We start from the raw sequence: 26268 nt of genomic DNA on the forward strand, positions 1-26268 counted from the left end.
AGACACATTAGATCCATGCGTTCGTTTGGCCTGCCCGAGACTCACTTCCCCTAGAAAGGTAGTCCATGCCAATCTCTTTGTGTGAATAGATCTCTCTATGTGGTATTTGCATCTGTAATCACCTGCGTAACACTAGGACATCTGAGTGACCTTCGGGTCTTGGACTAACTTGACCGAGTTTTGTAGGAATCAACTGAGAGGCCTAAAGTCTAGAGAAAGAAGAAGAAAGTGAAGCTTACCAACTTGAGAAGAAATTGCAGCTTACCAACTTATGGGTTCTCGCCGAGGGGACTAACTTAATAGAAGACACCCACACACTTAAAAATTGCGTAGAGCATGGTAACTTGGCAGTTGTACAGATTTTTGCAAATTGCGCTGGCCAAATTGGCTAAAATTGGCAGATTGGCACGCTAGCTTTAGGTGCAGATGTTTTTAGGATCAAGTGCTTTTAAGGCTTAAGCTTTTGCACATCCCTCGTACGTTTATAAGTGCCTAGAGGGCCACTTTCCCGGAGAGAATCAGGATGTAGAGTCTTGGAGAGGGTTTGACCCTTGGGAGTTGTACTTTGTGAAGTATAATAATAAAGAAATACCGAAAGGGGCGTCGCCAGTGCGTCTTGGCTCGGAACTCCGCCAAGTCGTGTCGTCTACTCTCTCTTTCTTTCATAGTTATTCAAGTGTTTTGAAGTGCTAAAGTATGTAGATTGCAGTCATCTCTGTGTTTCCATCTGATCCCTTGCGGAAAGTGATTACACTATGTATTCACACTTAGATGTCTAATAGAGCATGTTAAGGTCAGAGTTATCTTTTCGCACAACGTTTGATGTAGTACCTAGTGAATGTCTTTTTCAGAGGCTTATGACTGGGATGATATGGGGAATGTAGGAGCGAAAGGATGGTAGAGTTTTATGCCCTGGTGCATTATCAGACAAGATTGCTAGCACATTGTGTGAAGACCTCCTGATGGGGAGATATGGACAGGAGCGGAAAGAAGGTAGAGCTCGATGCCCTGGTGCATTATCCGACAACATTGCAACCACAATTGGCGTTAAAGTATCACCTGCCCAATGCCCCCAATCCTCTCTGGGTCCATATATAGATGAGGTGACAGCTTACATACAGCGGGGTGAGGTCATAGAGTCAGAGATCTGGGTTAATGCCTGCTCATGAATCTAGCTTCGTACTGTCCTTGGCCCATTTTCTGGTCTTTGGGGAATTTCAGTAGTAGAAATCCAGGTCTGTTTCCTGTGTTGACAAAAAGGGGGAGAGCTTGTTTGGTGGTGATTCCACTCTCCTTAAGAGTGATCAACCAGTCTTTGGTTATGGACCCTCTTTGCTACATTGCCCTCCTGGCCATACATGGCGAGCAATCACTAGGAGGTTTTCTTCATTGCATTACTAGATCGTTGCTTGTTTGTGGGGGAAATTTGCAACTTGGTACACCTGATGAAGGTGATTGAAGAGAAGAACAAGCAGTAGTGGAGTAGGAGCTCATGAGACTCTCGAAGAGTCTACAGGTGGGTTTAAGAGTAAGAGTAAATGCAGGGGAGAGAAGAAGAGAGGCTGTAACTGGCAAGTCATCCGACAAGACAGTAAGATAGAAGAACGACACCGTGAACTGGACTGAAAGAGAGACTAAACAGTTGAGACGAGACAAAGTGAGGTGGAGTTCCACACTTAGATGCACTGGCCCCTAATGTAAGCGCCCCTTATTAAGCTCTCAAGCCTTGTGTACAATGGCCAGGGAGAGCCCACTCTGCAAACTGATGAGTGAAAAGGCTCCCCCAGGCACATGTTTCAAGGCCCTTTCCCTCTTCCTTTTGGAGACGGCCAAATGCATCTACTATAAAATACTGGCGCCCAAAAAGCTTTGAAAATCAACGCTTTCAAGATCTGACACCGAAAACCTTGGAGCGCCCAACGCCCATCTGCCACGTTAGCAACACTGTATGGTGTGGTGCGGCTCTGGTCGGCTCGGGCTCTCTAATTGCTCTTGGGTTGGCTCTCCCTCTCCGTTCCCATACAGCTAGCTCATGCCACGTCACCAAGTTGTGACATATACCCCGCCCCCCCGCCCCCCCGCCGCGCCCCCCCCCCCCCCCCCCCCCCCCCCCCCCCCCCCCAACACACACACACACACACACACACACACACACCCACCCACCCCACCCCACCCCACCCAAAATTGTGACAAAGTTGCGTTGATGCTTACCTGCTGCTTTCTTATGCCACCAGTGAGACTTCTGCAAAGCCTCTTTAACCTTGGTAAATGATGTGCTTATATCCTTTGCAAAATGATATATGCCCGAAAGGTCTTGTCCTTGGTGTGCAAGATAGGCGGAACCTTATTGGCAGTTTTTCCACAACGTGGTTGATCTTTAGCTCCCAAGGAATTTACCTTAGAATTTTATGCATTTCTCTTAACAATATTCAATGAATGCTGGGCATGGGGCGGAATTTTCAATTTTCTTCACCGGCCATGACATTGAGCACTGGGTTCAAGTTTTATACAGCTTCTCTTCTTGAAGCATTCAATTTCATGGAAGAGTCAAATGTCATATTTCCACGAGGGGGATTGGTCTTTAGCTCCAAGGAAATTTCCTAGAATTTTATGCAGTTCGCTTTACAATATTCAATGAATGCTGACTGCATGGCTTGATCATTCAGTGTTTTAAGATGCTCAATTGAAATTATGCAGATACTGGTGAAGCCAGGGGATACTGTCAAGGTTAAAGATGTTGTTGCAGTTGTTGTGGAAGGGGATGCATATGTCGCAACTGACGCTCAGGGTAAACCTTCTGAAACGAAGGCATCACCTGCACTGAGTAAAGAAGTAAAATCTGAAACGCCATCAAAATCAGATGGGGCAGCAGCCGCTCCTGCAGCCTCATCAAGCCCTGCACCCCCGCGTCCGTCTCGTACTCCAGAGCCGGCTCCATCTCAAGTTGCAAAAGCAACAGAACCACAACTCCCACCAAAGGAAAGAGAAAGACGGGTATGAGTCTATATGAGAACCTTTTGTTGCCTACAAGGTTACTTCTTGTTTATTTGTACAACCACATATTTGGGGGAAAATTGTTGTAGGTCCCTATGACAATGCTGCGAAAACGTGTAGCCACAAGGCTCAAGGACTCACAGAACACTTTTGCCCTTTTGACAACTTTCAATGAGATTGACATGTATGTTGCTCTTTTTAGTCTTAAGTTCACAGGAAAATCAATGCTATGAATTCAACCCTAATGCATGTCAATGGGCAGGACCAATTTGATGGAGCTCCGTTCCCAATACAATCAAAAGTTTCTTGAGAAGCATGGTCTAAAGTTGGGGTTCATGTCTTGTTTTGTGAAGGTAAGTGTTCTGAACTCCAGTGAAATTTTCTTCCTTTTGGTTCTTGTCAAGAAGCAGTTTTTACATTTGCTTGCTTACATTGATTTCAGGCAGCTGTGAGCGCTCTTCAACAACAACCTGTAGTTAATGCAGTTATTGATGGGGACAATATTATTTATAGGGATTACGTTGATATAAGCATAGCTGTCGGTACCAAAAAGGTGCTTGATTTGTTTGTTGCTATTTGTGCCATACTCTGTGTGCAAAATGCAGCGACATTTTACCATGGTTGACTATCTGCAACGTTTATATGGCATGTATACAGGGTCTTGTGGTGCCAGTCGTTCGGAATGTAGAGAAGATGAATTTTGCAGAAATAGAGAAGACTATTAATGAGTTAGCAACAAAGGCTAATAATGGAACCATCTCCATTGATGAGATGGCAGGTGGAACTTTCACCATATCCAACGGTGGTGTCTATGGTAGTCTTCTAAGTACTCCTATCATCAACCCGCCTCAAGTGAGTTCTCACGACTTTATGTCCTCGTGTTGCTTTCTTGGGATGAGACCCTCTGGGCTTCTATGTATGTCGGACTGAATATTTTGTACGTATTTTGTATGTTGTCAGTCTGCAATTTTAGGCATGCACACAATACAAAAAAGACCGATGGTGGTGAAGGACAGCATTGTGGCTAGGCCTATGATGTACATCGCATTGACTTATGATCATCGACTCATTGATGGAAGAGAAGCTGTCTACTTTTTAGGCCGTATCAAAGAAGTTGTCGAAGATCCTCGACGGCTTCTATTGGATGTGTAAATTTGAAGCATAGATTAGAAGGTCATAATTTTGTATATGCAAGCACCAATTTTGTTCGCCCTGGGGTGTTTCGCCTTTGGGGTCGCTTGCTTGACAACATTTGGGCAATAATTCCAGAAATCGGCCTTCATGAAACAGAATAAACAGTTTATAAGCTGTTCAAATGGGCTTCTCCAGTATTCTCATACTTGCTTAGTGTATGGCACTTTGCTCAAGTTTAATGAGCAAAGTCGTTTTACTATAGCAAAAATTGACTATGGTGTTTAAGAATAAAAAGAGATTTTATCATTCATGTATTCAAAAGGATGCTCAGCGTCAGCATGCGCTCATTGGTAATAGTGTATGTCTTTGGGTTTTAAAGATATCCCATTTCTTTAACGAGAACTTGGGTTCTGTTGTTGCGATTGGCTTCAGGCGATTATGATATGGAACCCATGTTATGTTTTTGAATGCGAAATAGTGAGTGGAGCTGACATGAAATTGACTCTACAAAGGCGTTTCAAGCTAGCAAGATTAGGAAAGATACAGAATTTGGCTAAATGCCATTTATAATGTAGTGCTTAATTCTTGTGGTGTAAAACAGCAAGCTGCGGTCAAGAGAAGGGTGCAACTCTACTATGGATTGGTTTGGCTCATGGATTGCGATTAATTTGCCACGGATTTCATCTTGTTTACTCCAGATGCACTTCATTGATACTCTTTAAGATTCTTTATGATTCACAGCATGTAGTCAGATGCATATGAAGTCATTGCTTTCTAATCTGCTCCATATTCATGGACTAGCTGTTCTGCTGTTCAATGATTAACTGCTTGAAGGCTACAAAGATTCACATGTGCAATATTGTCATACAGCGTGCATGTTGCCCTCCTTTTACAAGCGAGCAGCAAAAGATGGATTTATTGAAACTTGGTATTTCAAATGTGAATTTAAAAGCCGTGTGTTTGTGACACAACTAAGGCAGGCCTTTTCACAAGGAGAAGTACAGTACTTTGAAGAGAGAGAATAGCGGTGTCCTAAAATTAGTTGACCCCAATTCACGTATCAAACGATAGATACCACCACATTGTTAGAGCATTTGTGCAGCTCCTAAATGCTTTTTCCTCTTGCTTGCAAAGACTTGCATTTGCCAAGGCCCTTCGTCGTGGGTTGGCCAACCTTTCGCCCCCCTGGTTGGGATGCTCGGCACATAGTGTTTGTACGAAGCATTCTGCCCAGTTATGTATTTTTTGGGTGGTGGCTGAGATGACCCATCTTTGGAACTCTTTGTATGTGCTACTAGGGTCCATTTTCTGGGTAACAATGTATTGTATTGCCATTTGGAGTTGAGACTTGCAAGCTTCTCAAAGGGTCATGTTCTCTTGCATGCCATTCTTTCTCTTCCGTTATACACTTTCACGTGGTTTCAGAGCACACGGTATTCTAAGCATACATTGCCATCACCTCTACCTAGACTATTTTCACTTGGTAACTAATGAGGTTCTGACGTTTTGAGAGCCTACAATTGGCCAGTCTTTTTACACATTGCTCTGTTGTGTGAAAATAAATCATTGCTGTAATTGCCCTGTTGAATTCATCTTAAAATAAAGCATCACATGCTGTTGTAGAAGCATATGCCAAAGACATGCAAACGTCGCTGGGTTGCATTCATGTTAAAACATGTGCAGTTGTAAAAGCATATGGCAAGACAGCAAAGCTATCACCAATAGTTCTTGGATGACATCCATCTCAATTAACAGAGCTTCGGCAGCATTGACCAACTCTCCTGCTCGGGCTTGAGGAATGCACCCACGTGCTCCCTTCACATTTCTTTTCTTCTAAAGCCACATATCTTTCGAGATGGCATAAACGCACAAGGATTTGGTTGCACATTTGACTTTTGGCTTCACATGTTCGCAAAATAGCGTTAGCAATCCAATCATTGCCAGCTTGACTTTGAGTTGGTAAAAATAATATTACATCTTTTAATCCAAATATATTCTGCTCGAATGGTGTTCTAGATGATTGAAAGAAAGCCTACAAAATCTTAGTAAAATTTGTTGCCAAGACAAGTTAAGAGCATTTAATGTCACAAAGTCGAGCTAAAATAAAGAAATCTTTTGTGTTTTCTTTGTAGTCAGTAAACAAGTGAAAGAGAAGGTGAAAAATATCCTCTTGGCACCAAGTTACATCTCGGATAGATGCTTTGCTTGGTAGGCCTTGCTACATTATTTTTATCTATACTTATTTTTATCTATACTGGATTGTAGAGAGCGCGTGCACACACACACACACACACAGATATATATTTTTAGGTGGTGGTCATGCAAGGCTTAGTTATCAATTATTTGGGTGGATAATTGAGCTTCGTTTACTGTGACAATACTAATAAACTGAGCCAACTTGTACTAGGCACACCCTTTTGCAACTATGCCAAAATCCGCATAGTCGCAAAAGGAAGCCGATTACAATAATGAGTGCAACAAAACTGTCCTGATGCGTGGTGCCACACATGCCAAATGCCGCCATGTTAGTGCTGCAAATGGACGACCTCATTGACTATCCAACCTATGGCATGTTACTGGCCGCCAATGATATTGTCCCCCTCTCGCTGTTTCTAACTCGTGTTGCATGCGATGCAGCTCCTAAAAACTCAAAGGCTCTAACATGCTGCAATATGTAAGGTATGGGCTTTGTCCTAGAGTCACTAGAGTATGAGTGAATGAGAGAAGAGGTGGAAGTATCCCACATGTAATGGTGCAAGGATGTAGTGCTACTTGTAGCTCCTTTCATGAATAAAAAAATCCATTCCAATTTTGCATTACATGTCTCTTGTCAATGGTGAGCTTGTGATGGGCTAGCAAACTACTCAAGATCGTGTTTATGAGTCCAAGTTAATCTATCTTGGAACCTGAGTAACAATCTAGCCTACATACAGTCATTTGTATGTACAATGTTTGTCTATCGCCCACCTTAGCTAGCAAGATCCCATTCCCATCACAATCGACTCCTAAACCTTCAGGCGGCAACGATTACACAATATTGAACAGCACATGACTACCTTGTAGGCTTCTACCATCAATTTTTGCAAAAGAGCTTAGTAGACACAACTAGTCTTTCTTGGTGGGTCTTGCTATAGAACATCTATAGAACATAACATGAGATACACAAATTGTCATCAAGCATCTAGCACTGAAGTAAACAAGTACATAGTGCATTGGATTAAAAAGAAAAAAGAAGTGCATGCATAACTTATTAAACATATATGATGACTAATTATCCTTGCAGTGGCCCATAAAATGGTCCAATTTCACGTACGGGTTCGGATAGATTTTGGAGTGCAGTTGGTTACTTCGTTAGTTGGTGATTGTTGTCGCCTTGACTTTTTTTGTGGAGCACGAGTAGATGAGTAGAACCAATTGATCGGCAACAACAATAGCTTAGCTTGGGAAGAAGAAAGTTGTGTCCCATAGCACTCACTATGCAAGAGAGGGCTACTAAAGGGAGTAATTGAATTGAGCAAAGGGTTGCACCTTAGTCATTTTGCTTAAATCCTACTCCTTAACCTACTTTGGTAGTTCTTTGTAGATTGCCATTCAATCGGGTAATATCGGCCATTTAGTTTGTAGACCAGGGACCCATCTTTGAGGCACCCATCTTACTCTAAATCAAGCCCTTGCACATGACACATGGCCGGGTGCTGCGGACAGATGTTGATATTGTTAATGCCGTGAATGGGTGACACAGACACAAAAAGAAGGCACTGTTAATTATGCGTGATAAACTAAAAACAGTGTGCCAAGTGGTTACATGTAGGCTCACAAAATACAAAAACCTCATTAGGCTTACCAAGTAATTATCGATTACTGATATCGTGCCTCGCATGACCACCCCATTTTATTTACACGCAAAGGTGGTGGTTGTGGAATACAGGTGAGGGATGGGGAGATGGTAGAGAAAATGCAGAGAAATGTTAAGAAGCTGGCGTACTGATGATCTCCAACTAGAGGTTGAGGCCTACTGCACGGCTGGCTTGATTACTTGTAGAATGAGTACAAGCTTTATGTGTAATTCGAAAGCGAGCTTTTTATGCACTCGAGTTGATTAGAAAACACAAAAATTATGAAAATGTTTGCCACGGTATTTTACCGTATTTTATAGAGAGAAAGTCCAAAATAGTCTGTCCAAAGAAGAGCGAGGCGGGTGGGATGCCAAATTTTTGATGTCTAAATTTTACTGCGGGCATTATCGTTGTCATTATTACCGCGTTTACCACCGCATCTACTATTGTGTGCATTATCGAACCATCCCTTAGCGCCAAAACATTCAAATTTAGATGTTTTGATCTATTTTGTTCATAAAAGAATTTAAAGAACATAATTTTTATTTTTTTGAAAAACTAGGTATTGATACTTGAAACAATGGTTATTTGAATAAATCAAATTACGCAAAGTGTGTGACCGCTTTGTCACTAATGTTGACCTGTACTACTCAATACACGCATGCACAAAACAAAAGAGGCTCGCATGCTTCTCCCAACAATGCACACATTTCACTCGAGCGACTACATCCATGCATTGTTTGCATATTCTGAAAGGCTTTACGTAGTGGTGCCAAAGAGCTCTCTTGTCATGAAAAGGTGTTGAGCAAGGAGCACAATAAAGGAGCTCTTGTTCAAAGCACTTTCACACTGCGCACAACACAAAACAATAGCTCCACTTGCACGCATAACATTTCATAATTACAACGGAATGCAATGTGTGAAGGTGGATGCGAGGGAGAGAAAGAGGTTATAACCGTTATTAATATCTGTAGCATTATAGTGCAATAATTTGGAGCCAAAATATGCAAATTTGTGTACGTTTATCTATTTTCTTAAAAAAGTACAAAGCGTTTTTTATTTCCCGTAAATAATTGTTCCAAATATTATAGATATTTTTTCATTAATTAAATTAATCACACCCACTTGATTAACATAATTTAGCATGCTTCACAAAATGTGTGTGTGTGTGTGTGTGTGTGTGTGTGTGTGTGTGTGAGAGAGAGAGAGAGAGAGAGAGAGAGAGAGAGAGAGAGAGAGAGATGAATGGATGACACGACAAAAAAATTTCAAAAAAAAGTATCAAAATGTTTATGAATCATCTTCCAAAAGATCTCTACAAGAAGCATCATCCAATTCTAAGCTATGGCTCCTAAATCAATAAAGAAAGAAATAGAATTGTCGTTTGTGGATGTGTTGGCTTCATCATCTTCGAATTCGTCATCCTCCATCTCATCATCATCATCATGGCAATCCTCCTTACTAAGGCTAGCATCCATGGGACTTGAATCATCAATCTCTCTGTCCTCTGTCTCCTCCTCATCCAAAGTAGTAGGTGGGAGAGGGTTGAAGATGGTCTCTGCTTCATTAGTCGAAAAAATGGTTCTCCCCCTATTACGGGAACTACGAACCAAAGTTTTGGTTGGTGGATTGATGGGATATGGATTACCTAGAGAAGAGAAGTTCAAAGTGAGTAACATTGTCATAATTAATGTTATAAGCAAATAAGGGGAAAAGAGGTAATCACTCACTTGCCCAAAATTGTGTGGCAAAACTAAATTGTCATACCTCCTCGTGTGATGCACACTAGAGTCCACCATGTAAAGGCCATGCTCATGCTGTCTAGATACATTTTTAAACTACTTGCACTCAAAGATGAAGGGATGAAGGTTCTAAAATTGAACTTTAATATCCTTTCAATAGTCCCACAATACCTGACTTTATCACCATCTGTGTTAAAGTTGCCCATGATGCCACAGTCCTGGTGGTTCGACGCTCATCAATGTGGCGTGTACAAAGGTGTCGACCCTTTGACCACATAGAGTTAAAGGAAAAGCACTATAAAATAGATAATTTTTTTAAAATCAATTATAAAGATAAATCAAGGAAAAACTAAAATATATGGTTTAAGTATATGAGTACTCTACCTTTGGCATGCAACCTTGTGTATACTCCCATTCTTTATCGTTTAAGTATATGAGTACTCTACCTTTGGTATACAACCTTGTGTATACTCCCATTCTTTATCGTTGATGTTTTCTCCGTGTGATTTTGCTTCGGTCATTCTCTTATGAATCCACTCGGCACTAATGAGATCTTGGGAACATGCAAGGTGTCGAGGCATTGGGGGTGCCCTCCTACCTCCATGCACCTGCTTCCATGCTTCCCTCTCCTGCAAACGCCTTGCCTTTGCCATTGTCCACAAGTCCACCCACTTGGTCATAACCTTTGCATTGAGGATGCAAAAGTTATTGACCACTCGAGATAGATTCATATCCGTGTTAAATAACTTTTCCTTTCCACTTGACAAGTGTGAAGTCATTCTTGCACTCTTCTCACCTTACCACATGCGAGACATTGAGGGATCAACTTGTGCCAAATACCTTGAAATGTAAACAAATGACTCTTGCACAATCCATCTTTTGGCCATGCATGCCTCTGGCTAGGACCGTAGTCACAAGAGTATATTAAGAGGTTGTTGAGGATATTGTGTACATAGAAATTTAATTTGACTAGAGATGTGATGTACCTTACTAACTCTCCAAGTTTGAAATAGCTTCCCTCACTTTCTTATCCCAGCATTTGCACATACTCACTGGCAAAATGAACTACACTGTCAAAAGACAGAAACAAAATATGTTAGAAAGTCATGCATACAAATCAATATCTAAACCAAATGATAGAGAGGATTAAAAAAAGAGAGAAAGAACTACCTGTAACATCTTGTGCCAATCATGGCACTTCAACCGAGACAATTGAATGCTTCCACCTTTCTTTGCTTTTGTGAAAGCTCACTTTAGTGACCTCAAGTATCCCATTGGTGTGCAAATAGATGCAATGGAACCCTTCACTTGATTTAGCTCATCTTTGATTAGCATCCGTGGGGCTTTAGGAAGCACAATATTTCCATTGGGGGACTCGCCGTGGAGTGGCGGAGGCGGGGAAACGCTTCAAGGCTCTCAAATCCTCCCTCACCCCCAAAGAGTCTTTTTTGCCCGTAATGTGATCCCACAGGGTGTGAGCTACATTCTTGAGAATGTGCACGGGATCCAAGAGGTGTTGTATTTTTAGTCCTTCCAATATGGAAGCCTTAAAAATATGGAGTACCTCAACATATCTTTTGGTGGAATAATCGGGGGTTGGAGATTTGCTGTAGTGCTCTTTCCAAATAGTTCCTAATCTACCATCGTGCGCTTTAGTGGAGTCTTCCCACTTGTTGGAGCCTTGTATTTGCTATGACTTTGGGGGCAGGAAATGATGGTTGTTTGGATACATTACATTGTGAAAGGCATCTGGGCCACTCCATAACCGATGATGGCCCACAAGTAGGATAGGCATTGTGACCCACTGTGGACAACCCTGCACTCATATCACATTGTTAGAGAAAAGATTCAAACGTTAAATGACATGGAGAGAGTAGAATGAACATAACATACCAAAAATCTCTCCATGCCTAGGATAGTCGTGCATAGTATTCCACATAAGGATTCCTTTCACAATGGTCTCTCCTTTGGAAGCGAGACATCGCCAATGGGGATTCCCTTCCATAACTCCTCCAACTCCTCGATGAGGGGCTCGAGGTAGACATCAATATTTTTTACCTTGTACTTCCTTGGCACAACTAAAGAAAGAAGTATATTGCTCTTCTTGGTTGTCTCCCATGGTGGAATATTCTAGTTGATGGTCACCACAGGCCAAGTACTCCATGATGTGGACTTGGTGCCAAAAAGATTGACATTGTCGCTTGCCAGACCAAGCCTCAAGTGTCAAGGCTTTAGCTAAAACTCTGGCCACTGAGTCTTTATGTGCCTCCATGCAAGTGAATCGGCAGGGACACACATCATTCCATCATTTGAGTAGTGGTTGGCGTGCCATGTGAGAAGCTCTATCATAGACCTACTTTTAAACATGTGTTGAATGCAAGGGATAAGTGGAAAATGCCTCAATACCTAGCGGGGTAGGTGTGTCCCGCTCTCACTGTGGTTTTGTAGTGTGCTTGCCCGCCCATGTGACAGAAGGTAGCATGTGCATGCTCATTGAGGTATAGTATACAAGCGTTGCTGCACGCATGGATGCGCTCATACTCCATGCCAAATGCAGTGACATAAGATATCGCTCACTTGTCAGTGATCAAAAGGCATGTGGTGATCTTTAGGAAGCATTTTGCCCATCAAAATATAATGAAAAAGAGTATTAATACAAATTCAAGGGGAGGCCAATAAGAGGGTGCTATGTATAAAATCCATATATAGAACTTACCCAAGGAGTGCATCCACACTTGCATTGCTCCAACAAAAATTTGCTTGCAAGTTGAGGACTTCTAACAATGCTTGCACCACCGAGTACTGTGCACCATTGTAAAGAGGTGTTCAACACTCAACAACAATCTATCCTCTGTTGTTGCTACCGGTCGTGAGTGCACATTCAAAAATTCTCCTTGCACATATTGCCTTCATGAGTCAATAACTCATCAACCATGTCAAACACGTGCTCATCCTCAAGCTCAAAGAATCCTTGAGACGTGTGTGGAGGAGCTGTTGAAGTAGAGGTAGTGGGAGGGTCACCACGCACCATGCTTTCACCCAATAACTCAGCCTTGCATGCCAGAGCACTGCCACCAAACACAGACCAATGGGGGGCATCCTCAAGCAAGGGGGGGATGCGTTCCCATCTACTCGAGTACTTTTTGAGCATGCCAAAGCCCTTCGTTCTCCACATGCTCCAAAGCAAAACACCTCAAGTGAGGGATTGCCTGTTTGCACTTGGCGTGCAAAGACAAGGGATTTTGTCCTTGAGCCATCGATCATGTTTGGGCCCGATCAGAGGGCCACGATCATCCCAATCGTCCTGCAAAAACACATCAAATGAATAACTGAAAATGTGTGAAAATAAATTAAAAGTGCAAGAATGCATTAAAAAAATGCCAATGACAGGAAACAAAATAAAAGAGAGGAAAAAAGATAGAATTAAAAAGAAAACATGTGCTTTAAAGTTTGAATAGTTACTAGCGTAGTCCTAAGCTAATTTTTCAATAGTGATAGAGACAAAAGTAACTAAAGTAACTAAAGTAACATTAAATTTTTTATTACTAGTAAAAATTAGCTTAGTACTGCTCTAGTGATCACATAAAAAATTAGAAAGACTAAAGATATGTTATCATGCAATCTAAAGATAGCTGGGTGTGGTTTCTACCACGTCTACGTCAGATACTTTTTTTTATTTGTTTCATAATAGGCGTGGTAATAGACGCAGTAATAACTGTCACCCAATAAATTCATTTCTAGTAGAGTATGCCACGTTTTTTTAGCATACTCTACTCTCTTCTTGCTTGCCATCGCAAACCTGCTTTCTCAAGCTTTTCCTCTCTTCTCTCCTCTATCTCTCTACCATCCCCTTCTTCTTTATGTCTCTCATGGCCATCTCCCCTCTTTCACACACACACACACACACACACACACACACACACACACACACACACACACACACACACACAAACACACATATGTCACTTTCATCAGTGGCTTACATTTCTGAGAATGGATATTTGCTGATATTTAACACTACATGGATGGTATGTATAAGTTAAAAAGGATTTAATTAATAGGACACATTAGGGAAAATATGACCCCCAAAAGGACCCTTTAGGGTCAAAGATGCTTTTGGAATATACTCTCTACACTAATCAAAATGAGTTTGTGGCCACAGTCTCACCAGTTTTTGTATTTCTTTTGAATGGCCATAACTTGAGCATTTTAACTTCAAATTTATCGGACAATAGTGCATTTGGATTGCATTGCTGAGCTCTTTCCATGGATATGTTATATGATACAGTTTTGAGGTACATAAATATAGGCTATCCATGCCCCCCCTTTTATGTCCTTTTGTCGATTGAAATCTGATTGGTTACTCTTACAAGGCCCTTTGGGGTTCATATTTTTCATAACGATGGATAACAATTGATAGGTTTGTTGACACTTGTAGTATATATTCAAGGATAACAAATATATTGTCTTGTTTATCTTTACTTAGGATATTTTTGGCTAAGCTGATGTCCATCATTGTCAAATCTGGCCTCTTTAACACTAGAAAACACTAGAATGACACCTCATTCTCACTATGATGTACAAAATGAATCAAAGACCGAGTTATTTTTGTGCTAATCATTGTCCTTTGTCTAAAGCCAACTGTCTTTTGAACTGTTATGTTCTTTTGTGTATAAGTCTAAAAACAACAACACATACATCCTAAACACAAGGTTCTCCTAGAAAGCTAGGAAACCAGAATGCTAGCTTTGAAGATTTTTGTCTATAGGATTTGATGGACCCATTTTCTATAATTCCTTGTGAGGTTGACAAGTGTTCGGTGGTATTTCCTTGTTTATAGATCGAATTTTTGATCATAGCTATTGTAGTCTTTGACTCTGCTAGTTTCAGGTTGTAGGTTAATCCAAAATTACTTACCCTTATGTAATTATTTTGATTCTTATGATTTCAAGAACATTTTACCTATAAATGAATTACTCTTGGATGGACGGTTTGTTTGAGGACTATCGATTGAAACTGGTTAAAGCATGGAAAACTTCTACGACTGACTATGAACAATATCCATACTATTCTCTACTGGATAATAAAGCCTTAAAACTCCAACTAGAGTATAATCCTTTCTATTAACATTGTCACTTATAGCTCCAATGAGACTCATGGATTTTTTGATATGATACAACTCTTTGGCTTCAGACTTTACTATTTTGTTCTCATCAACTTGATGAGGCAGTAGGCCCATACTCAATGGGCCTACTGCCGACTCATTACAGTGCCTGAGTTAGGGCAGGCGCGCACGCACACACATACACACACATGTCACTTTCATTTGTGGCTTACTATTTTGAGAATGGATATTTGCTGATATTTAACACTATATGGATGGTAGGTATAAGTTAAAAAGGTTTTAAGTAGGACATGGATAACAATTGATATGTTTGTTGACACCTATAATATGTATTCAAGGATAACAAATTTGTTGTCTTGTTTATAAGGATGCAGGTGAGGACTCTATCTTTACTTATGATCTTTTTGGCTAAGCTATTGTTCATCACTGTCAAATGTGGCCTCTTTTACTTCAAAATAAGTTGTCCTTGACTATCTTATGTACAAAACACTAGAATGATACCTCATTCTCACTGTGATCTACAAAAATGATGGAGTTTTTTTTGTGCTAATCATTGTCCTTTGTCTAGAGCCATATGTCTTTTCAACTGTCGTATTATTTTGTGTATAAGTATAAGTCTAAAAACAACAACACATACGTCCTAAACACAAGGTTCTCCTAGAAAGCTAGGAAACTAGGACGCTGGCTTTGGAGATTTTTGTCTATAGGCTTTGATGGATCCACTTTCATAATTCCTTGAGAGGTTAACAAGTGCTAGGTTGTCTTTCCTTGTCTATAGATTGGATTCCTACTCATAGCTATTGTAGTCTTTGACTCTACTGGTTTTAGATTGTAGGTAAATCCAAAATTACTTACCCTTGTGTAATTATTTTGATTCTTATGATTTCAGGAACATTTTCCCTATACACGAACTACTCTTGGATGGATGGTGTGTTTGAGGACTATCCATAGAAACTGGTTAAAGCATGGATAACAATTGATATGTTTATTGACACTTGTAATACGTATTCAAGGCTAAAAAATATTTTGTCTTGTTTATAAGGATGCAAGCGAGGACTCTATCTTTACTTAGGACCATTTTGGCTAAGCCGCTGTCCATCACCATCAAATATGGCCAAATGCCACTGCCAGCATGTGGATGTTGATGGATCTCTAGCTTTGGAAAGAATCTTGCAAGATCTCATGTTATGAATTGAGATGGAGCAAATAGGTTTCACATGGAGTGTAATCCCTAACATAGAACGAGAAGCACTCTAGAATCTTACAATATGAAGGTACTCAAAGAGACATACCCATGACTTTTGCTCGTAGAATTTAGCTCGGGAGTGAGCTAAATTAGGTTTTCATGGATGTTGGTTTTGAATGCCTAGGGGACTTTCCCTAAGAAGTGGAGTATTCTTGCCATATCACCACTCTTACTCAACTTTGAGTAGATTTTAGCTACTACTGGCAATTGGAAAGGTTAATCTTTCCTAGAGTCGTTTTTATGGGATTAGGTTGCGAGGTAGTTTAACCTTTTCAATTTGGCTATAACAAGTTCACAACATGTAGAGTCTTTAGGCAATGAGTGGAGCATTTCCAATTTATATCATCTTTCTAGATTGTGAGGGCCATACCCAGACTCGACCCTACTCACCTCCCTCAGTCCTCCAGACCGTTCTAGGGAATGACGTAGATCTATCTGCAGGTATCCCTCCCACTTGGGACCGACACTCAGACACGACTCCGGTCTATCTCGAATGCCAACCCAAGGGGGTACATCCCTTCGTTCAACAATTCTACCCGCTTCTCATAATCAATCTGTCCTTGACAGCTTCCGGCACCCAAAATCGTGGTCCCTAGTCTTGATTCTCTTGATCTTTAACTTGAGGATTTGCTCTTGCTTTCTTGTTCTTCCTTGGTTCATGGCAATAACCCCTTTTTCCTGACAAGCAGGCACGACAGTTATCACTTTCCTCTAAGAAGAGGGATCTTGCAATCCTACTTGGTCTCGCTCGTCCCCGATTACCAATTTTTATCCCACGTAGTCTTACGTTTAACATAAAATTTTTAAATCAACATCCGGCCATCTGGCCCTTTGGATCCCCCTACCCACCGAACCATTTCATGAAAATCCCTTCCCAAGGTAGTACTTAACTACTACAAAATCAGGAAGACAACAGTCTATCAGACATCATCAAACATCAAGCAGCATGTAATCTATTGTATACCCTTGTTCAGGGAAATTCATCTGGTTGTTCTCACCAGATCTTTATTTAGAAACTTGTAATTCATTTCCTTTCCTTTATCTGCTATAATTAGCTTGTAACTAGTTTCCTAACTAATCAGGCAACACATTTAGTTTCAACCAATTCATCTTGCCTCCCCATTCAGGCCAAGATAATCTGTTACAAGCCATCAAAATGGCAACACCTTCACAATATATCCCAGAATTAAGTGTTTAGAAAAGGCTCATCAAGTAATTTAATCATTCCTTACTAAGTATTTTATTTCGAGAGGTATAGCACCATCTGGTGACAGATGCACAGGATAGCCCCTATATTCCTAGCCTTTCCAGTTCCTTTTTAAGCAACCGAGTCGAACAAATTTCCTTAATTAAATTCACATCATCCTCCCTGAGTATGACCTTTTCATCCAACTATTGGCATCAGGCCATACCCGGATTATGGCCGATTTCCAATAAGATACCGCGGGTACTTCACCTGGCCGGGCAAAAATAAAACAAACCATTCATCCCTTATCCCTCGGGCATGAATGACCTAGGTATAACAACTTGCAGGTTACGCTTCCCTAGCCGAAAAGGGCAAATCTCCATCAAGTTCTCCAAGAGAATCCTCTCAATAGGCCGGCCTTTCAATCAAATTGACCCCAAGAAGATCCATCTTGGTTTCCGGTCATTTCCAGACAATCTTCAAAACTCATAGTTAAATCTATGTTTTGAATTGGGCTATCCCTATCACCTCTCGAGATTCCTTTTTTAACTCCTAGTTGGTAATTGTCAGGTTCATACCCATTTATCAACCTTAATTCCTACTTTCATTAATTATCTACCAGCCAAGTTTATTAGAAAATACAAGCGAGCTTTTGTCATATGCATTTGATGGTTAATGTCTCTTCGAAAATGCTAACTTTTTAAGTTCAATCCCCGTTTTGTATGATTCCCAGGTTTTTGCAATCCTTTGCCATCCATGGGGCATCTCCATGGAAGCTTGTAGAGTTTTTGGTTCAAACAACACGGAGATCAATTCAGCGAAGTTATCCCCTATCGCCCCCATGCCGTATTTGCAAACAAACTTGAAATTGAAAACTTTAGAAATACTCTTCAATACCAAAAAATGAACTACTTCTATCGAGTTTAGAAAACTACTCTTTTCTTATGGTGCTTAGCTTTCCATTTAAGAAGCTAAAATGTCATCCTATAATTTATGAGTTTTCGAGCTTTCCATTAAAGCTTAAACCTAAAATACAACGTAGTCACTAAAGCTTACACCTAAGTGCAAAGTTACCATTAATGCTTAGCTTAAGAGTGCGAATCTACCTTTGAAACTTAACTTAATAATGCATAGATACTCTTAGCACTTAACCTTAATTGTGAGGTTTTCATTAAAGCTTAAACCTAAAATACAAGGTAGTCACTAAAGCTTACACCTAAGTGCAAAGTTACCATTAAAGCTTAGCTTAAGAATGCAAATCTACCTTGTAATCTTAGATTAATGATGCATAGATACTCTTAGCACTTAACGCTAATTGCGAGGTCTCCATTAAAGCTTAAACCTAAAATACAAGATAGTCACTAGAGTTTACACCTAAGTGAAAAGTTACCATTAAATTTTAGCTTAAGAGTGAAAATCTACCTTGGAAGCTTAGCTTACTGATGCATAGATACTCAAAGCACTTAACCCTAATTGCGAGGTTTCCATTAAAGCTTAAGCTTAAAATACAAGGTAGTCACTAAAGCTTACACCTAAGTGCAAAGTTACCATTAAAGCTTAGCTTAAGAGTGCAAATCTACCTTGGAAGCTTAACTTTATGATGCATAGATACTCTTATCACTTAACCCTAATTGCAAGGTTTCCATTAAAGCTTAACACTAGGTTGGTAATCTCCTTTCAGGGTTTTGAAAAAAACCTCCAAAACCATAGTAGATCCACTCACTTTGTAAAATCCTTTCATGAGGTTATAGTTCAAGGCCTACTACACATGGAAAAAATAAGAAACTTGTAAAATTTCTCATCTTTTGGTCACACCAAGCCTCCAAAGTTGATGGACCAGTACATTTTCATCAAAACAGTCATTTCTTACGCTTTGTTGCATAAAAATAAGATTAGGGATTTTTTTAGGACTTGAGATAAATTCCCTAGTTAACTTCAATGGGTTGGTGATCAGAACATATGATTGCTTCTCACTCACTATTTTTTGTTTTGCCAAAAGAAATAGGTACAAAAAAGTTGAATTTTTACCATTCTGCAAACCTATCATCAAAGTTTCTATAGCCACGCTCAATATAAATAATATATGCATGTTTTCTTAGTTCCGTATTGTCGTTTAGGTTCATAAGGAGCCATGGAGCATATCAAAAGAATAATACATCTCTTACCAAGGGGAATCTTGGGGACAAAGTTGAAGTGCTAAATACAGCAAACATGAAAAAAATGGGTTCAACATTATGAGTTGTAGAATCCCATAGAAACTATTCAATATCTAGCCAAATTTGATCCTTATGACTAGATATGGTTACTACCTACAAAATGCATGTAGTTGTCACAAGAAACTAACAATACTGAAAAAGCTATACTTGATATACTAGAATGTTTCGTTTTCTTCTATAATTGAAAAAATCAACCATCGTTGTCTACTATGCAAAATAGGGTATTAGGTGCCCCAAAACTCAAGGAATATTAGGTTTATGTTACAATATGCGACATAGAAAATCAAAACTGCATTTGGATATCATGAAAGCCACCAAAAAAATCATAGAAGAGCTAAAATTGGCTAAAAAACAAGATTTGACAATTTTTGTAATTTGGTCATAACTTAAACCTTTAACATTTATTTCTCCCTAGAAGCATCAGGACATGTTGAGCACTACTAAATATAGTTCTCTAGCATTATAGACCTCACAAACATGAATTCTAGAGTGGTATAGTTGCAAAAAGTTGAAAAAAAGCCAAAAATAGGACCCGTTTTTTCAGACAGTTTAGGTTGTGAAATGTTGTGCAAGGACAAGGTTAAAGATGGAATTGATATTCCAAAAAAATGTCGAGTTTTTTTCACCTCATGAGACAACTTTCTAGACGGATAGCACCTCAAAATCCATTTTGAAACTCTTGACATAATTCACGGAAAATGGTCACTTAACAGGACATAAAAGTGTCCCAGGACATAAAAGTGGCCTATTACCAACCTAGTGTTAAACCTAAAAATACAAAGTAGTCACTAAAGCTTACACCTAAGTGCAAAGTTACCATTAAAGCTTAGCTTACGAGAGCAAATCTACCTTTGAAGCTTAACTTTATGATGCATAGATACTCTTATCACTTGATCCTAATTGCAAAGTTTCCATTAAAGCTTAAACCTAAAAATACAAGGTAGTTACTAAAGATTACATCTAAGTGCAAAGTTACCATTAAAGCTTAGCTTACAAGTGCAAATCTACCTTTGAAGCTTAACTTAATGATGCATAAATACCATTAATGCTTAACCCTAATTCCAAGGTTACCATTAAAGCTTAAACCTAAAATGATGCACATAAACCTTCCTAGTATTAAAACACATGGATTAATTAATCCTACTAGAAATGAAGATTACCTACTCTAAACAAGAGGGAAGTGGGGTTGAAGTCCTTCTTGAAGAGATGTGAGGCTCAAGGAAGAAAGAAAGGGATTTATGGTGAAGAGGAAGGAGAGAGGAGCTTCTTCACAAAACCCTCAAGGGTTTGGCCTTCAAGAGAGGAAGAGAGCAAGAGCAAGTTGATTTACTTAAGAATAATCTTGAGCATGGCAAGTATGCAAGTAGCTTAGCAATATGTGTGTGTAAAATTACAAAGGAGAGGGGGTGCTTATATAGGAAATGGTGGGTATTCTTTTCTCAATTCCTATTGGACTCCAATTCTCTTCTCAATTCCTATGGGACCCCAATTCTCTTATCAAATCCTATTGGACCCTAATTCTCCTCTCAATTGCTATTGGACCCCATTTCTTTTCTCAAATGCTATTGGACCCCAATTCTCTTCTTAATTCCTATTGGACCCCAATTTTCTTCTTAGTTCTTATCTCTTAACTTAATCTTTTAATCAAGTTAGTCCCTTTTTCTCCCAGTTCCCGATCTAGATCAGTTCCTACGCGGATCTTCACGAAGAAGTATAAAAATAATCTTAATCTTTTTGAAAAAATATAGGGATGACGTAATTTCTTATCCAAAATATCCTTGTCTTTTCATTCTGGAGTAAAGTCTCGTTGTCCGCATGACTTCTTTGTCGGTCTTGCTTTTTTTAAATTATTTTCTAGGCTGAAAAAAGTTCTGAATGGCTCTAGGATTTAGGGAGGGACCTTACAAACTCCGTAACAAAAAGAAAGAGCTGTCCTCAGCTCGGGACATGCTTTAGAGAGTATACAGACTCCATCTTTGGTCAACTTATGATTGAAGATGGTTAGTAACTTTAGGGTATTTAGATTAAAGGACAGTGAAACTGGTATGGACCTTGAATAATACACTTCTCTTCCATTTTTTTGCACTGACTCAAAAGTCTTAATCATAAAGAAGTCTTAATGACTCGGGGTTACTTTAATTACTGAGTGTGATCTTACTCAACTAGGTATTTTTCCTTTGGTGTGACCGGATTGTGTTTCTCTTGTTAGATATGAAGATCATTTCTTCACTTCGCTCTCTATCTAGCCTTAATACGCTTACCATTCTTACCTAAACTTTAACCTTTTTCCATTTTGAGAGTTGACTCATTTCTCTATTGATATCATCCAACTAATACCATGTTCTTAACAATTAAAGGATTTCATATTGATCTTTGAATTAATCTTGCAATTTCTCCTCCCTTGTGTACCCAATTTATTTCATCCATCCTTTTTTTCTCTTTTGTCTTTAGCTTACTGCCTCATCTTTCACATGGTAATCAGATATTCCATGTAGCATAATAATTAGACTTGTAAAACACCATAGCGATTTAAATCTCAAAAGAATTGACTGACTAGAGATGCTTGAATCTCATAAATATGACGATTGATTACATCCGCATAAAAATTACATCAAAAGTGCCATCGATATCTTGAAGAATAATTATAAGTTGTTCCGAAGAACCAACCAAAAATATGATCAAGGGTTTGGACAAAAGGGAGATATTGATTTGATTCCAAAAGGTCCACAATATCTGAATGCAAGCTTACAAAATTTCCCTAGCTTTAAGGAATGTGTTTGGGTTTGACTCTGAGGAAAACTTGTTTGCCTTTGCTAAAGCTTCTAGCGGAGCGGTGAAGATTAGCGTAGCTCTTCTGCCTATCGCTAGCTCTCTTCAGGTTGTCTCTAATGACTAGAAGTTGATGATCCATCTCTTCCAGGGTAGACTTAGTGGTAGGAACATGAAGAGATGGGTCGGCTAATCGAAGAGGGACTAAAAATTCTTGACCATACAAGGCTTTAAAGGGTGACATTTCGACGCTGCGACGATGGTGAGAAGAGTTATAAGTAAACTCAACTAGGGGAAGAACCTTGAGCCATTGTTGGGGCTGCTGGTTGCGGTATGCTTGAATCATATCTTCAATGAGTTGATTCACTCACTCAGTTTGATGATCAGTCTCTGGATGATATGCTGAGATGAGATTCAGCTGGTTACCCAGAGATCGAATCATGGCTTGCCAAAACTTAGAAGTAAATTTGGCATCCCAATCACTTATGATTCTTGCAGGGATTCCATGTAATCTTACTACCTCTTTGACAAATACTTGGGCTGTGTCGATGGCGGTGGCTGTCTGCTTGACTGGAATTAGATGAGCCACCTTAGTGAGCTTATCTATTACGACAAAAATAGAATCATAGTTTCTAGTTGTCTTTGAAAGACCAGTGACAAAGTCCATACTTAGACATTCCCACTTCATTTGAGGGATATCTAGGGACTGAAGCTTTCCAGGTAGAAAAGAAGACATTTGCTAAGGTGTAGTCAGTTAAGTGTTCCCTTGGGTTCTAAGCTTGAATCTCTTGCAAAGGAGGTCTTAAATAGGGGTCTACCTGAATTTCTTATTAAACTTTCTCGGGTAAAGAAGAGCTAAGGAGTGAAATTAATCAGGTTTGATGAGGACAGGACTGCTGGTCAAGAGATTTTTGAGTCTATTGAAGGCAGCATCTCTCCCAACAAAAAAAGAAAGTGATTTCCTCAATTCGAATAAAATATATAATTGATGAAGCTTCTCGGATACGTCTTGCGACTTAACTTCTTCTTGTTGCGACTTAACTTCTTGTTAACGCTTTCAACTTGATTTCTCTCTTACACTTCTTCATACCCAAAAATATGCTAATATAATATTAGAGTCATGGAAAATCTTTCTTAATAAGCTATCTTCTTGAATAAGTCATCGCGTTTGTGGCTTCTTCAATACGCTACTTCTTCTTTATAAGCTACTGGTAATCCCTTCTTTATCAGCACTTGTTATCCTCTTATTTTTGCGATCTTCACTCTCTTGTAACTTAGTCATTTTCTTATCTGATGGTGTCTTGGAAAGAAGACTTGGTTCTTCCTGTATGTATCTCTCACTTGCAGAGTACAGAGGAGGTAGTTAAAAGACAGTTCTTAGAGCGATACAAAGATCTCCTCTTTCCTCAGCAAAATTCTTGTGTCGACCAGACGATATGGAAGACATGCCAATATCGCACAAGAGTGACTCTTTGGGGTAGAGACCATTTCTACAACAATACCCGACTTGCTATGATTACAGAGGCTCTAGGACTTGGCCCTCAATACTATTACCTCAAAAGGACACGAGATCTTGGGTTCTCCGCAAGGTTGTTCTTGCTTGTGCAGTTTATCCCCGATTCCAAGATTTGCCACGATACCATCTGGAGTCTTCCTCTTAGAGGTCCCTTTCTTTTCTCAGCTCATACCCGAGAAATTGCTCAAGATGTTTCTTGTAGAAGCATTCCAGAGGGTGAGCATCCTAATATGTGAGGTGCTTGTGATACTTGATTATGTGACCATATATTATAGGATCTTCATGAGTTGTAAACTTTCTTGCCTCTCTCTGTAATTACTTCCTGCCTCCCTTGTAATCCTTTTTTTTGGCTTTAATTGAAGAAATAACCCATTTTTGAAAAATTTGAGTATTGTCCGTACTTCCTTGTCTTGAAATGTCAATCTCTCCTCTTTAAATAAATTCTTAAACACATCTCTATTTAGTGCTTTCAGCAAAGGGTCTTCTGTCTATGATAGTCTTGAGTAAAGATTCCAACTCTAAAGTTCTTGGCTAACTCATAAATTTGCTTTCTTATTCTTCTCAAGTCTTTGAATGATCCGCAGAATTTGTGAGCTTATCTCTTGCACTTTCCCATCTTTAAGGGATTTCTTTTGGTCGGACTTTAAAGGGGAAAAAAAAACTTGGTCATCACTTGCACTCTTAAGATTCTTTCTTATGACTTGCAATTTGGCAATCCAATTCTTCACTTGATCAAAAAATCCTTTTGTCTCAAGATAATCTTGGTACGAATTATAGTAATCTTGAATTATCATGAAGTCCTAACAATAAAAAACTTGGAAAATTTGCGACTCTTGCGCTCACCAAGACTTCTTCAATTCAGTGGATGAGTACTCAATTATTGATGTAAACAAAAAATGCCATCCTTGCCATTCCATGTAATCTTCCAATCCTGATAAATTCCAACCTTCATAAATCTCTCATTTATGTGCTTCCTAAAATTATCCAGCATAGTGAGCCTTCACTCTAGCGTCGCAGTTTTCATCCTCGCGTACATAATCCGCTGAATTTCTTCCGACAGATCCCAAGCCATCTTGAAATATTTTTTTTGAATAATTTATTGGAACATCAAGACTTCATTTTGTAATATAATTGAAATTTGGATGCTACAGTGAGTTGTTTTTCTCTCATGCATTAATCTTAAATCCAAAATTCTAAATTCCAAGGTCCAAGATTCAAAATTAGGCTCTAATACCACTTGTGAGGGCCATACCCAGATTCGACCCTACTCACCTCCCTCAGTCCTCCAGACCGTTCTAGGGAATGACGTAGATCTATCTGCAGGTATCCCTCCCACTTGGGACCGACACTCAGACATGACTCCGGTCTATCTCGAATGCCAACCCAAGGGGGTACATTCCTTCATTCAACAATTCTACCCGCTTATCATAATCAATCTGTCCTCGATAGCTTTCCGCACCCAAAATCGTGGTCCTTAGTCTTGATTCTCTTGATCTTTAACTTGAGGATATGCTCTTGCTTTCTTGTTCTCCCTTGGTTCATGGCGATAAACCCTTTTTCCTGACAAGCAGGTACGACAATTATCACTTTCCCCTAAGAAGAGGGATCTTGCAATCCTCCCTGGTCTCGCTCGTCCCCGATTATCCATTTTTATCCCATGTAGTCCTAGCGTTTAACATAAAATTTTTAAATCAACATCTCGCTATCTGACCCTTCGGATCCCCCCACCCACCGAACCATTCCATGAAAATCCCTTCCGGAGGTAGTACTTAACTACTACAAAATCAGGAAGACAACAGTCTATCAGACATCATCAAACATCAAGCAACATGCAATTTGTTGCATACCCTCGTTCAAGGAAATTCATCTGGTTGTTCCCACCAGATATTTATTAAGAAACTTTTAATTCATTTCCTTTCCTTTATCTGCTATAATTAGCTTGTAACTAGTTTCCTAACTAATCAGGCAACACATTTAGTTTCAACCAATTCATCTTGCCTTCCCATTCAGGCTAAGATAATCAGTTACAAGCCATCAAAATGGCAACACCTTCACAATATATCCCAGAATTAAGTGTTTCGGAAAGGTTCATCAAGTAATTTAATCTTTCCTTCTTAAGTATTTTATTTCGAGAGGTATAGCACCATCTGGTGACAGATGCACATGATAGCCCCTATATTCCTAGCCTTTCTAATTCCTTTTTAAGCAACCAAGTTGAGCAAATTTCCATAATTAAATTCACATCATCCTCCCTGAGTATGACCTTCTCATCCAACTATTGGCATTATGCCATACCTGGATTATGGCCGATTTCCAATAAGATACCACGGGTACTTCACCCGGCCGGGTAAAAATAAAACAAACCCATTCATCCCTTATCCCTCGGGCATGAATGACCTAGGTATAACAACTTGCAGGTTACGCTGCCCTAGCCGAAAAGGGCCAATCTCCCTCAAGTTCCCCAAGAGAATCCTCTCAATGGGCCGGCCTTTCAATCAAATTGA

At 39.6% G+C, this 26268-nt stretch overlaps 1 protein-coding gene across 2 annotated transcripts in view; it reads left to right on the top strand.

Annotated features, from left to right (window-relative positions):
• Positions 1 to 4548, top strand: part of LOC147433469 (dihydrolipoyllysine-residue succinyltransferase component of 2-oxoglutarate dehydrogenase complex 1, mitochondrial-like) — a 43660-nt gene extending 39112 nt beyond the window's left edge. For both annotated transcript variants that reach the window (XM_086490145.1, XM_086490146.1), the window contains 6 exons: positions 2698 to 2994; positions 3084 to 3178; positions 3257 to 3347; positions 3437 to 3547; positions 3652 to 3846; positions 3955 to 4548. In XM_086490145.1, the coding sequence (XP_086346271.1) occupies positions 2698 to 2994; positions 3084 to 3178; positions 3257 to 3347; positions 3437 to 3547; positions 3652 to 3846; positions 3955 to 4146 (981 nt within the window). In that variant the 3' untranslated portion in view covers positions 4147 to 4548. The remainder of the gene's footprint in view (positions 1 to 2697; positions 2995 to 3083; positions 3179 to 3256; positions 3348 to 3436; positions 3548 to 3651; positions 3847 to 3954) is intronic.
• The last annotated feature ends 21720 nt before the right edge of the window (positions 4549 to 26268 follow it).

Source organism: Adiantum capillus-veneris, chromosome 19 (genome assembly GCF_014529385.1).
Source record: "Adiantum capillus-veneris isolate H3 chromosome 19, ASM1452938v2, whole genome shotgun sequence".
In the NCBI taxonomy this organism is placed as follows: domain Eukaryota; kingdom Viridiplantae; phylum Streptophyta; class Polypodiopsida; order Polypodiales; family Pteridaceae; genus Adiantum; species Adiantum capillus-veneris.